General features: G+C 39.1%; 1 protein-coding gene across 2 annotated transcripts in view; it reads right to left on the bottom strand.

Moving 5' to 3' along the window:
- The window catches only part of LOC127658109 (ubiquitin carboxyl-terminal hydrolase MINDY-3), a 67,879-nt gene that overhangs the window by 19,442 nt on the left and 33,373 nt on the right, over positions 1–15,064 (bottom strand). For both annotated transcript variants that reach the window (XR_007972359.1, XM_052147214.1), the window contains one exon: positions 1,059–1,131. Coding sequence is in view for 1 of the 2 variants with exons in the window: in XM_052147214.1 (XP_052003174.1) it covers positions 1,059–1,131 (73 nt within the window). In the remaining variant the exon portion in view is untranslated. The remainder of the gene's footprint in view (positions 1–1,058; positions 1,132–15,064) is intronic.

Genomic DNA, 15,064 nt, shown 5'->3' with positions numbered 1-15,064 from the left:
AAGTTTGAGAACGGTCCAAACATTACGGTTATAACAAACTTTGACCTGTCAAATATGACTGCAGTCACAGCAATTAAATGCTGATTGGGTCGTGACTATCATACACATAAGAAACAGTACAGGTGTGTTGATTTCTCTTTTGGACACTTAATCAAACAAACGTAGTCACTGCACTCTCCCAGCAAGTTTAGGCGCAAATACCAAGGAACTGTCACAAAAATAAGAGGTGTACACTAAAATATCTAGAGGTCTAAACCTAAAAAGAAGCCACTGAACGAAATATCTGATCCACACACATGTTCTGACTGCCTTTCATTTAAACACACACACACACACACACACACACACACACACACACACACACACACACACACACCCACGCACCCACCCACGCACCCACCCACACACCCACCCACACACCCACCCACACACCCACCCACACACACCCACACACACACCCACACACACCCACACACACCCACACACACCCACACACACCTTTTTGGACATGTTTGCTGCCATTTTGCTTTTCTGAAATTACTTGTCTTAGATAAGGGTGAAAAATTAACACTCAACACCAGCCTGATAGGTGATTGCTTTAAGTAACATTTTGATAAGATTTCGAAGAACAGACTACTATAAAGTATTTAATGTGCATGTCTGATAAGATCTTAAGTTTCACCAGTGTCAGTATCTCACTTATGTGTGGAGGGTAAACATATGAAGGGCTGGTTAAAATCAGGCATCTACCAGCCACTGAGGCTGGTGGGCAGAAAAGTTAATTTACAATCCAGCATCAGAACTTACTCATTCCCTCGTCTCTCCTTTCTTGTCCTCCGTTACAGTAAAATATAAATACACATAGTAAGCGGTGGATCTTTGCACTCTATGATATGCTGTAAAGACAATAATCTAGTGAGCTGCTCAGTGTTTTGTGGAGCTAAAGCTCATCTCCCTCTCTGAGATGGACAAGTAGATTCAGTTGCTGGGGTTGGGTTGACATCTTGAGTTTCTTCACTCTTGCACATGCAAAACTGATGAAATGCCCATAACTTTACCTTCTGGGTCAAAGGTCTGGAAGACTCTTCTGGCCTGCTCTGATGGAGATTCGGGGGCCACCAAAGCCATTTCCTAGAGAGTGAGAGAGAGGGGAAATAGATATTAGTTGGTATCACAGGAGCTGAAGTATGGGTGACATAATTTGGAAATCTTATTAAATGTGAATTGTGTACATTGATGTTAAAATACTTTATCCAAATTTGATAACTATAAGCCAGCCATTCGTAATAAGAAAGCCATTGGTTTCCTGTATGTAAACACAGACACAGATGCTTTCAAAACACTGCCTGTTTGAATGGTTTGAAAGGTCAACTTCTGGCTCCAACAACTGTTGTAAGTTTGAGGGTGGGAAAAACAGATCAAACAATAGCTGAGTATCTGAGAAACCTTTTTAGAACAGTGATAAGGTTGGCTTGACAAAGCCAAAATACTGTTATTCTACAGACATGGTTTTGAGATTTTCCAAAATCAATAAACCACGATCAAAATTCTAACTCCTCCTACATTCATTAAACTCAGCAAAGACCTTCAATACTCTTCTTATTTAGTGTGTCATGTATGTGTCTTTTTTAACTGATAAGGGCTGCATTTCCCAAAAGCATCACAAGCTTAAGTTGATCGTAGAGACCATTTGTTCCAATTTACCCATAGTGGTTGATCATTGGCTAAAAAACACAAATTTCTATTTAAAGAAGGTTCAAATGGGTGTTCATCTGACATTTTTTCTTTAAATATCCATAACTACTTTAAATGTTCAGAGAAGGCTTTGTCAAGCCAGCATCAAAGTTTGTCTTGATTATCTTTCATTTATAAACAACGGTTTTCCGTTTGGTGCCGCAAATGGCGAAGAAATGACACTTCACCTTTACCTTTTCTGTTGCAATTTTACACCAATCAAACACTATCCATAACACCATGGTTTGTTACCCTCAAATAACATAGCAGCCCTGCTAACAGCTTTTCTATTATTTCTTGAATATTGATTGCACCACACACTGTTATACAGTGTTTATTTTTAGGAGGCATGACCCAATGATGCAATATGTTTTAAGGATAATTTCTGAAACACGTAGCAATAAAAACCAAAAAATGTTTACATGAACTGTACTTTCCTCAATTTGTGTGTGTGTGTGTGTGTTTGTGAAAGTGATGCAATGAAGAGTGCGCAATGATGCGATTCTATACAGTATATGTGTGTGTGTGTGTGTGTGTGCAGGGGGAAGTTTTGAAATTGATCTGGAGATAAACTCATAAAATGACAATCCAACAGACCACCTAATGAAAACAATCTTCTTCAATCTCTCTCTAACACGCACAAACTCACAAACAGACTGCAAACTTCGCTGATTAACAGAAAACAAACCAAGATCCATATGTTTGTTCATGTTGAGTTACAGCAGGATCACTCCTCCATTATCACATATTGCCAGAGGGACTTGGGACAACAAACACATCTGTGTGTGTGTGTATAAATTAATCAAGCTTGGAAATATGCAGAGTCGGCATGCACAATTGAACCAAGTACAGCTAAACAAAGTTCACAACTTTACAGAGTTTTCTATTACATGCCAATGTGTTGAGTTACATATCTAATCATATAGCATTTCAAATAAGTCACTTAAGGTTTATAGGATTCTGGCCGAAGATGAAGTCACTAAGATGGATCATTAGGTTAGGAACAGAGTTTTAGTGATCCAAACTCTTTTGAATCTCTTCACTGTGTGAACTCTCCATATCTCCATCTGTCGTTCATACACACATATTCATTCATGTCCAAATTTAGAAATGCCCTTCATAAACTGTAAGCCTTTCTTTCCTTGTGTATTCTTGTGAGTGTCTATATTCCTCCACACGCATGCGTGAATGCAGCGCTGCAAGAGCTGGCTGATCAGATCACAGACACAGAGCAACAACACCAAGACTCAATTATTATTATTATTGAAAATTTTAACAAGACAAATCTCACATGTGAACTGCCCAAATACAGAGAGCACATTACATGCAACACCAGAGACAGAAATACACTGGATCATTGCTACACAACAATATGGATGCCTATTGCTCTGTTCCAAGTGCAGCTTTAGGACTCTCTGATCACTGTCTGGTTCATCATCTTCCATTCTACAGGCAGAAACTAAAATCAGCTAAATCTGTAGTAAAGACTGTAAAAAGATGGACCAATGAAGCAGAGCTGGAACTACAAGCCTGCTTTGACTGCACTGATTGGAGTGTTTTTGAAGCTGCAGCCACAGACCAGGACGTGCTCACATACTGTGACATCATATATCCGTTTCTGTGAGGACATGTGCTTTTCTACTAGGACTTAAAATACAACAACGACAAATCATGGTTTACAGCTAAACTCAGGCAGCTTCGTCAGGCCAAAGAGGATGCTTACAAAAGTGGGGATCACATCTTGTACAATCAGGCAAAATACAGACTGACAAAGCAGATTAGAGTGGCTAAAAGAAGCTATTCTGAAAAGCTGAAAAAACAGTTTTCAGCTAATGACCAGTGTGAAGAGGCTGAAGAAATTTATCAACTACAAGACACCATACCACAACACTGTAGGGAATCAACAACTGGCTAACAACCTGAATGTGTTTTACTGTAGATTTGAAAAGCCCAGTCACACAACCCACACCACTCCAACTTTCACAGCAAACAAACATTTACACCTTGATATGCCCTTAAGATCTGTAAAGAGAATGTGTGCCGGGTCTTCCGGAAACAGAAGACAAGAAAAGCACAGGGCCCAGATGGTGTTTCACACACACTTGTATAAAATCCTGTGCTGACCAGCGGGCCCCCCATCTTCCCACAGATCTTCAACAGATCACTGGAGCAGTGTGAATTTCCCTGCTGCTTTAAATGCTCCACAATCATCCCTGCCCCAAAGAAACCCAAGAACAAAGGACTTAATGACTACAGAACTGTTGCTTTGATGTCTATGGTCATGAAGTAATTTGACAGACTGGTGTTGCCCCACCTGAAGGACATCACTGAACTCTTTCTGGATCCCTTTCAATTTGCTTATAGAGTAAACAAGTCTGTGGATGATGCAGTCAATATTGGACAGCATTACATACTTCAGCATCTAGACAGACCAGTGACTTATGCAAGGATACTATTTGTTGACTTCAAATCGGCTTTTAACACCATCAACCCCACTCTCCTATGGACTAAATTAACCTGCCTCTATCTGTCAGTGGATCACCATCTTTCTGTCAGACAGGCAGCACCTAGTGAGAATGGGGAAATTCACCTCCAGCACATGTATAAAAAAAAAGCACTGGTGCCCCCAGGGATGTGTGCTCTCCCCACTACTTTTCTTCCTCTACACAAATGACTGCACCGCCAAGGACCTCACTCTGTAAAGCTCATGAAGTTCGCAGACGTCACTACAGTCATCGGTTGCTGGTCCAAGATGACGATGAGTCAGTGGCTGGTCCAAGATGACGATGAGTCTGGATACAGAAGGGAGGTTGAAAAGTTTGCCATCTAGGTTGCAGTCAAAACAACCTGGAGTTGAACATGCTTAAAATAGTGGAAATTATGAACTTTAGGAGGAACACCCCAACATTAACCCCACTCAACATTCTGAACAGCACTGTGGCAGCAGTGGAATCATTCAGGTTCCTGTGCATTACCATCTTTCAGGACCTGAAGTGGGAGACCAACATTTTGAAAAAGGCCCAGTAGAGTTGTACTTCCTTCACCAATTGAGGAAGTTCAACCTGCCATAGGTGCTACTGATACAGTTCTACTCAGCAGTCATTGAGTCTGTCCTCTGCACTTCTATAATAGTCTGGTTTGGTTCAGCTACCAAGTCAGACATCAGAAGACTTCAAAGTAAAGTTTGGACTGCTGAAATGATTATTGGAGCTCCCCTACTCACCCTGGTAGAACTGTACACATCCAGAGTGACGTAAAAGGGCTGGTAAAATCACTCTTGGCCCCATTCACCCAGCACACTTCCTCTTCGAACTGTTGCCCTCTGACCAGCGCTACAGAGCACCAGAACAGCCAGGCACAGGAACAGTTTTTCCCTCAGTTTTTTTACAGCCATCCACCTCATGAACAGTTAAAACTGCCCCCAAATACTTTCCCTTGGTCAATACAACCATGTGAAATATTAAATCCATCCATTCTTACTCATCCATATTTAATTTATATTGTTTAATATATCCTACCTCTTCTTCAATACATCACGTTTATATCTGTAAAATATTCTAACAACATTATTGCACTATTGTATATGGATCTTTTTTTATCTGTTATATATTATTAAAAAAAAATGTATGTCACTATATGTATATATGTTTAAATGTATATATTTGTGTGTGTGTGTGTTTATACGTTGCATTCCCTTGCACTGGAAGAAGGTCTGAAACAATTAGTCAACATTAACAACAACATCAACAATAAAACATTGACAAAAATGTTCATTGTCGAATAGTTGTTGATCTCATTTAACGTAAATTCAGATCACCTTAAACTCTAATGATGATGCACGAGAGCAGGACTGTGGTTCACGCCTGACTGAGGAGAGGAAGAATTGCACAGCTCACAGTCCAGTTGTTCTCTAAACTTTCCAAACAGCTTCAGGTGATGTAGGTAACAAAGTATGAGGGAACTATAATGCAAAAATACTAAGTAAATACAGACGCACCATCATTGTGGAATAAGTGGGGCTGGAGCTGCCGCTCCACTGAAGCAAAACTTGCGTGTTGAGCAACTTTAAAGAAAACACCCCGACGTTACATTTTATATGTAGTTATATTTAATGCATTATACACTCACCTAAAGGATTATTAGGAACACCATACTAATACTGTGTTTGACCCTCTTTCGCCTTCAGAACTGCCTTAATTCTACGTGGCATTGATTCAACAAGGTGCTGAAAGCATTCTTTAGAAATGTTGGCCCATATTGATAGGATAGCATCTTGCAATTGATGGAGATTTGTGGGATGCACATCCAGGGCATGAAGCTCCCGTTCCACCACATCCCAAAGATGCTCTATTGGGTTGAGATCTGGTGACTGTGGGGTCCATTTTAGTACAGTGAACTCATTGTCATTTTCAAGAAACCAATTTGAAATGATTCGAGCTTTGTGACATGGTGCATTATCCTGCTGGAAGTAGCCATCAGAAGATGTCTACATGGTGGCCATAAAGGGATGGACATGGTCAGAAACAATGCTCAGGTAGGCCGTGGCATTTAAACGATGCCCAATTGGCACTAAGGGGCCTAAAGTGTGCCAAGAAAACATCCCCCACACCATTACACCACCACCACCAGCCTGCGCAGTGGTAACAAGGCATGATGGATCCATGTTCTCATTCTGTTTACGCCAAATTCTGACTCTACCATCTGAATGTCTCAACAGAAATCGAGACTCATCAGACCAGGCAACATTTTTCCAGTCTTCAACTGTCCAATTTTGGTGAGCTCTTGCAAATTGTAGCCTCTTTTTCCTATTTGTAGTGGAGATGAGTGGTACCTGGTGGGGTCTTCTGCTGTTGTAGCCCATCCGCCTCAAGGTTGTGCATGTTGTGGCTTCACAAATGCTTTGCTGCATACCTCGGTTGTAACGAGTGGTTATTTCAGGCAAAGTTGCTCTTCTATCAGCTTGAATCAGTCGGCCCATTCTCCTCTGACCTCTAGCATCAACAAGGCATTTTCAGCCCACAGGACTGCCACATACTGGATGTTTTTCCCTTTTCACACCATTCTTTGTAAACCCTAGAAATGGTTGTGCGTGAAAATCCCAGTAACTGAGCAGATTGTGAAATACTCAGACCGGCCCGTCTGGCACCAACAACCATGCCACGCTCAAAATTGCTTAAATCACCTTTCTTTCCCATTCTGACATTCAGTTTGGAGTTCAGGAGATTGTCTTGACCAGGACCACACCCCTAAATGCATTGAAGAAACTGCCATGTGATTGGTTGATTAGATAATTGCATTAATGAGAAATTGAACAGGTGTTCCTAATAATCCTTTAGGTGAGTGTAGGTTTATTAAAGTAAAAATAATATGGAAGCAGATCATGTAAATCACTACAAACTCAGAAAATGGCATTTCTCTGTGGAGTCAGCTCGTCTTCAATGAGTTGCGCGAATGTCCCGATCTAAGGGGGAGAGATTGAAACTGCATCCGGCTGATGAACACTCGTCCCTCGAGCGCACATGCTTAATGTAGCTATAACGTGATGGCTCGCAACTTAATGAATCATAAGTCACTGTGCATTTCTTATTGTGAAGAAAATTGGCAATACACAGCTTTATTAATAAGAGGGAGTTTTTTTTTTTTTTTTGAGTTAAAGATGGATTGAAGTGAACAGAAAGGTGAGAGAGAGGTAGTCTTCGCTCCATTACACACTGCAACAAAAAACTTTGATTTGTTTTGGATTATTTTCCAATATAATTATCAAAAACTATAAAACAACGTACATTTTTTAGCAGCTATACTGCAGAAGAAAAAACTGTTATCTGAGATTGTTGATTATAATTTAAAATATAACATAACATTTTAAAATATCTAAAAAAAAAAAAAAAAATGCATTCACCTGAGAAGCAGCATATAAGATAACTAGACTTGCTTTTAGAGTATAGATCTTGAATACAAGTATATTTGTGAAAAAAATACACTTATATACAATATAGAATTTGATCCCCTTTAATTCAGTGAATGTCATTTAGAGTTTTTTTAAAAGATGATTTTGTCCTCTTTATTGTTAGTAAGCACATTTAATACAACCTTTTAAGTTGGTGCACAAGCTGAATAATCGGTTAAGAGCTAATGATTAATTGTTGCAATAATCGGCAAATAATCATTCTAAATAATAGCTAGATTAATCGATTATCAAAATAATCGTTAGTAGCAGCACTAACTGGAAGCTTCTGTCAGGATGACAAATTCCTTGTGTAAGTATACTTGGCAATAAAGCTCATTCTGATTCTCATTAGAAGAGGCGGCAGGGGAATAAAGGGTTAACTGGTTCTCATGGTGACACACACACACACAAAGAGTTAGTAGTGGTGCTTACCAAGGCAAGGTCACTATTAATAAAGGTCATACTTAGAGCTTTGTAAACAATTTTACATGCTACATGCACAGTACTTATTGCAAATGAAGAGAACATACAGTACATTTGCAATGAACACAAACACAGGCTGTGTATTTTCACAGTATGGTTTTAGTGCAACACTCACAAATATCTCCTATTTCATAGAGTAAATATACAGCTCACAGTCACACAGAGATAGTGGGACAGAGCAATAGAGGAGAAGAGGATAGGAGAAACAAAACCAAAATAGAAAAGAATGGGGGACAAGAGTATGGAGAATATAAATGACAACTAGGAGAATTCGCAGCTGGACCATGTTCACCTTAAGAACATCAAGACAATCAGAGCAAGTACTCCACACACACACACACACACACACACACACACAGCAGGTAGCCAAAATGAAATGAGACATTCAGAGCACTTGCATCAGGCCAAGTGGAGTTAAATAAACCCTCATTCCTCAAGTAATGAAAAGGATTTGTTAGTTTTAACTTCCATCAGAAGCACATAGCTCAGCAGTGCCGAGACAAAGAGGAATGGAGGGGTGCTACTAATCAAAGCACACATTTATGAAAGGTTTAGGGTAATGGAAAGGGAGACATCTGCCATGAACTCTTTATGAAGGTTTTTTTTTATAGCTCCATAGAAATGGTCTCTAAATAGAAACAAACTGACACAATTTAAAGGTAAAGCCATTGTCATTCTAAGTCTTCTAATGACTTTTTCTTAAAAATAAGAAAGCTGCTTCAAGGGTGTGTACTTTTTACCTGTACTGGTGCTCTTTTGGAGAAGGTTTAGGTATTCATGAAGGAAAAACAAATCCAAGGCACTCGTGGGGTATAGCATAAAGATAATATGCCTTAATTAAGCCACAATTGGGCTACTATATTTAAAAACACAATGTTCTGTGGCTAAAAAGCCTTCATCAGGGTGTAAATTACAAACAACAAACAGGGATTAAAAGGCCAAATTATGTCACGTGACTACCTCATGTTCTTCATTTATGGGCTGAAAAATCAAACAAAAAACCTAAGTCCAAGATAAATTGCAGATTCATCAAATCAGAAGAATCAAAGTCAACAAAGAGACTGATTGTGCCTTGTCTCTTTGTTGTGACACTGATTCAAGGGTTAACTGTGGGACCAGCACAGCCAAGCATCAAACTAATAACATTTCAAAATGCTTAAACCAGTATGATGTAATAAAGCACAATTTGCTAAAATCTTGTGACTTTGTTTGATGTATGCTTTGCAGCACTGGTTCAAAACAAAAGATTCTTTAAAGTTTCAAAGCTTTGTTGGGTGAGCCCACCACTACCATACACCTCGTACACGATTTTCCATTTTTTTTTGGACCCATATACTGTTGAGGAACAGACCAAAATTGAAGATACAATTTACTGCAAATCTTGCTCTCTGTGGTAGCTCTCAAAATCTAATTTGCGCATAAACATGACGTTAGTGCTTTTTTTTGTGTCCTTTATTGAGCTTGACAGCTGGTGGTCACAGTACGCATTCGAGGTAAGAAAACCAGCAGTGTAAACATTCATTTTTGGGTAAACTATTACTGTAGGTGTCTTTCCACGGGCAAATGTAAAAATCGAGCAGTCATTATGGTTCACGTATGAAAAGATGAAGCAGAATGTTCTGTTGGTAAGATGGACAGGATTACAACATGCTTGCAAACTAGGGATGTACTACCGATCCTTAACCTGGATTGCTATCAGCTCCAATACTGACATCTTTAACCCCATTCGGGTATCGTCTGCGAACCCCATCCAAATCCGATACCATATGTTAATTTTGATCGTTACAGTCAAGCTCAAAGAATGACAGAGCCGTTAAAGCATCATTAAAATAGTTCATCGAACTCATATTTTGTTTGTGTGGATTTTGTTCAAAGACTCTTGAAGACATACAATAGCTTTGTGAATCGCAAAAAGCTGTGTCTAATAAATAACAGTAGTAATAACCAATAATCCTCTTAGCAGACCGAACTGTCCTTTGTAGTCTTCTGATGTCTGATTTCATAGCTGCACCAAACCAGACAGTTATTGAATTGCAGAGGACAGACTCAATGACTGCTGAGTAGAACTGTTTCAGCAGCACCTGTGGCAGGTTGAACTTCCTCAGCTGCAAAGTACAACCTCTGCTGGGCCTTTTTCACAATGGAGTCAATGTGTATCTCCCACTTCAGGTCCTGTGAGATGGTAGTGCCCAGGAACCTGAATGAATCTACTGCTGCCATAGTGCTGTTTAGAATGGTGAGGGGGGACAATGTTGGGGTGTTCCTCCTAAAGTCCACAATCATCTCCACCATTTTGAGCGTGTTCAGCTCCAGGTTGTTTTGACTGCACCAGACAGCCAGCCATTCAACCTCCTTTCTATATGCAGACTCATCATCATCTCGGATGAGGCCGATGACAGTGGTGTTGTCTGCAAACTTCAGGAGCTTGACAGAGGGGTCCTTGGTGGTGCAGTCATTTGTGTAGAGTGAGAAGAGTAGTGGGGAGAGCACACATCCCTGGGGGGCACCAGTGCTGATGGTACAGGTGGTGGAAGTGAATTTTCCCTGCCTCACAAGCTGCTGCCTGTCCGTCAGAAAGCTGATAATCCACTGACAGGTAGAGGTGGGAACAGGAGTTGGTTTAACTTAGTCCGGAGAATAGCTGAGATGATTGTGTTGAAAGCCGAGCTGAAGTCCACAAAAAGGATCCTTGCGTATGTCCCCGGTCAGTCCAGATGTTGCAGGACGTGATGAAATCCCATGTTGACTGCATCATCCACAGACCTGTTTGCTCGATAAGCAAATTGAAGGGGATCCAGAAAGGGTCCAGTGACGTCCTTCAGGTGGGCCAACACCAGTCTCTCAAATCACTTCATGACCACAGATGTCAGGGCGACAGGTCTGTAGTCATTAAGTCCTGTTATTTTAGGTTTCTTAGGGACAGGGATAATAACTGAGCATTTGAAGCAGCATGGGACTTCACACTGCTCCAGTGATCTATTGAAGATCTGAGTGAAGATGGGGACCAGTTGGTTAGCACAGGAATGAAGGCACGCTGGTGAGATGCCATCTGGGCCTGGAGCCTTCCATGACCTTTGCTTCCGAAAGACACGGCACAGATCTTGAGTGCAGGTTGTGTAGCAGGAGGAGGGAGGTTGCAGGTGGTGTTAATGTTTGTGTGAAATTAATGTCCGAGTGCATGTGGGGTGTGAAATTGGGCCTTTCGAATCTGCAATAGAACACATTCAGGTCAGTCAGCCAGTCGTTGGTCCACCACAGGGTTGGGGGTAGGAGTCTTGTAATTAGTAAGTTGTTTCAGGCCACTCCACACTGATGCAGTGTCATTAGCTGAAAACTTGTTTTTCAGCTTCTCACAGTAGCTTCTTTTAGCCCAGGGGTGCCCAATACGTCGATCGCGATCTACCAGTCAATTGCAAAGGCAATGCTGGTAGATCGCACAAAATTTAAATGTACTTTCATAAAATTTTTATAAAAATAAATATAATGTCTTTCCTTCTTTTAGTTTCTGTCTGACTTGCACTTGACGAGTAAATATTGACCAGGCAAGGTTTTGTTTATTCAGTTGCCATGACAACTAGGTTTGCGCATACATGCCTTCCAAGGACTTCTGAGAACAGAGCGCGAAATCGCGACGCTACTCCCCGGATTAGGCAAAACTTTGATTCCATTCAGTGCAAATCTTCAGAATAAGGTAAATGCCCTGGCTATTGTAATCTATTGGGTGGTAGGTGTTTTGGGTTCAGTTTTAAAACTGAATGATATCAACATTGAACATTATAATATTTTTTTTATTAATTAGAAGATGAATTCCATGTAGGGATACAATCAGTAGTCCCAACAAGCATTTTCTTATTTTAAATGAAACTGTGTTTTTTTTAGTTGGTAGATCTTATTGAGTTGGTCATTTAAAAGTAGATCATCACACAAAAATTTTGGGCACCCCTGTTTTAGCCACTCCGATTTCCTTATTCAGTGTGTTCCTGGCCTGATTATGCAACGCTTTTCTCTGGGAACATCTCACTGAAACTCGATCCTTCACATCATAGATGTGCCAGATCATTCTCATTGGATCTCCAGTGTCAGATTCCATATTTGGGAAATTCATGTGGTCACATGCTCAGTGTGGGGTCAATAATAGAACCATAGCGCACATACATAGATTGTGCGCAAGAGGTTTCTCAACGCACATTTTTGGAGGGGTGGAATAAGGTGGCAAACTGGATCATATGGGATGTAGTTGATATAATTTTAAGTGTTTTTATTCATATATTTGTTTGTTGTTGACATGTTTGCATTCACAATTTTCAGTTATTCTGTTTTAATGTTCAATAAAACACATGAATTATGATTTGGAGAGGTTTTTTGGACACTTTGATAAATAAAAGTCCACCTTGGGAACCATGGTTTCATATTCTATAACTCTGGATTACTTTGCCTATGGACAATTTTGACATATTGGAGAACAACACCAAAGACCATCCATACTTCCTGCCTAAAGAGTATAATGTCAAACTGTTTATTTTTAGCACTTCAGCTTTGTGTGTTTTGTCAGCAGTGTTTTAGCATAAGAGTCTCTGAGCAGGATCCAGATATATTTTCTTACATTTTGAAATTTTTTAAAACTGTATACAATGTAATTGATTTTCTTTGCAAATGTATTTTTTAAAGTTAAAAGCTCTTACTTTTGGGTATGCGATTTTAGTGTAAATCCGTCAAAATGCCTTTAGGGTGTAAGCTGCAGCAGTGGCAGGCATTGTTGCTCTTGTGCTACATACTGCAAATCGAGAAAGCATGTCGCTTGCCACGTACAGTGTAAAATGCCCTTAAGCATCTGGAAATTAAATTCCTTATTGAGTAAACATGGTTTATAATTTCACATGTGGGAGACTAGCGATTTCTCCCTCAGGTAAGTTTGTAGGGCACAAAGTGCGCAGTTGTGTGGCTTTAACTCAAGTTGAGCTTTAACTGACAGCATACAGACCTGCGGTTTAATTAAATAAATAAAGTTCTCTGGATTCCCACATTGAGTTGTACCTGTGATAATGGGAGTAAACTATAAAATAATTATTTGAAGTGGGGCATTGCGATCTATTTTTTTAAAACATAATCATCACGAAATCTAATTTATATGAGAAGAAAAATCACATTTACATTTAAATGGTAATTAATATACACAGAACTGAACTCAAATTATAATTAGCTGAAAATGACCTTAGATCGTCTGGATTCGGCCAGATTTATTGAACAGCATGTGCTTGTGTATCTGTAACTTTGTGTAACTTTAAACAAATTTAGTCTTTTTCGTGGAATTATTTGAATTTACTTCATAAAAGCATACATTGCAAAAGATTTAGCAGATAAATAGGTTTAGATTGCATTCCAATGTGTTATTTAGCTGAGTTTAGCATCTCCCACGCAGCAACGAAAAGCTAAATGTTTCTCACGCATCTGCATGCAGACTGAATTTATTATGTTCAGCGGGTCTGAAAACTAGATATCATCTTTTCAAGTGCTGCTGCATTGCTGAAGTGATGTATTCTTTTTTTATAGGTCTTGTGTTTTTTTTTTTAAATGTAAAGTTAAATGCTCTCACACAGCTGACACATCTTGTCGTTGTGTTTGGACCCTCGTCCGTGGGCTGCGCCACTTCCACCTTATTTTCGATAAGTTGTTTCTGCAATTTTGTGATCAAGGTATTTTCTTTTAATCGAGTAATCAAATTAAATTGAGTAATAGTGACAGCCCTAGTGCTTGGTACTACAGGTACAGTAGAGACACAGCAGCCCTCTACATGGTAAGAAACACTTGCATATGAGACCGAATTTTGCGATATATGACTAATATATATTATTTATAAGCCACCGACCAGTAAATATTTAGATTTGACTCGCCAGAGCTTGAGTTATGTTGTGGCGAAGAAGAACTTGAGCACTGCAAACCTTTTACTGAATAAGAAGTTGGCAAAAAAGAAACTGGATTCAGTCCTCATCTTTTACAGTGTTGTCTCGTGAGTGGGTGCCCTTAAGGAAATTAAAAAAAATAAGTGTCTTATTTGGCTGCAGTGAGCCCAGATCTGTCGTGATCACGCTGTCACAATCATCTTAGTTCAGCGGTGAAATGGAACTAACATTGCATTTAATGATGTCAACTCTGAATGTGCTTAAACTTTTCCCCGGACTGTTTTCCCAACATTCTCAGTAAAAAACCCCAAAACATTTAAACCATGGCTCTAGACCAGTGATGCTCTTGTTGGACGTCTGTTATAAGGTAAAATTGTTGCAAAACTCAAAAGCTTGTAGATTTGAATTTGAGAACATGTACAATACATATTTGTACAATCAAGTCATAAACATTATGCAAGTAAAAGTTTCCTTTTGCTTCATTCCATGAATTTTGTATCTAAAAATGAGACCCAGGCACCCCCCTCTTTTAATTTAATGTATCTTTTAATATCCTTTGATATTTACAGTAAGTTGGTAATCAAAAAGATAAATACAGAATATTTCTAATCATATATTGCATGGATGAGGGGATAAAAAAAATAAAAACATGTTATAAGTGTAATAAATGTGTAAATATATAAATAATTAAAAAGGCACAATCATACATTGAGAAATATTTTAACTTCAGAAAACACTGTAGACATTAAAGAATTTAACAAATAGGCTTGTGCTGCATCTCTACATGGTTTTGGTTTTTTTTTTTTTTTGCATAGTAGTTATGATATAGTTGCACTTAAATTAAAACTTTAAATATTAATTTTACTTTCATCAGGTTCAAACTTTGTGAATATTTTGTAAAGAATTTGTATGAAATTTCAAACAGTGAAACAGCTTGTATCATTGTCAAAAATGCAGTTTCATGACATACAGTAATATAAATTGATAGAATGTATAATTT

The sequence above is a fragment of the Xyrauchen texanus genome, chromosome 17, assembly GCF_025860055.1.
Source record: "Xyrauchen texanus isolate HMW12.3.18 chromosome 17, RBS_HiC_50CHRs, whole genome shotgun sequence".
Lineage (NCBI taxonomy): Eukaryota > Metazoa > Chordata > Actinopteri > Cypriniformes > Catostomidae > Xyrauchen > Xyrauchen texanus.
The sequence above is the reverse complement of the archived record's forward strand: the minus strand, read 5'-3'. Positions and strand labels throughout refer to the sequence as shown.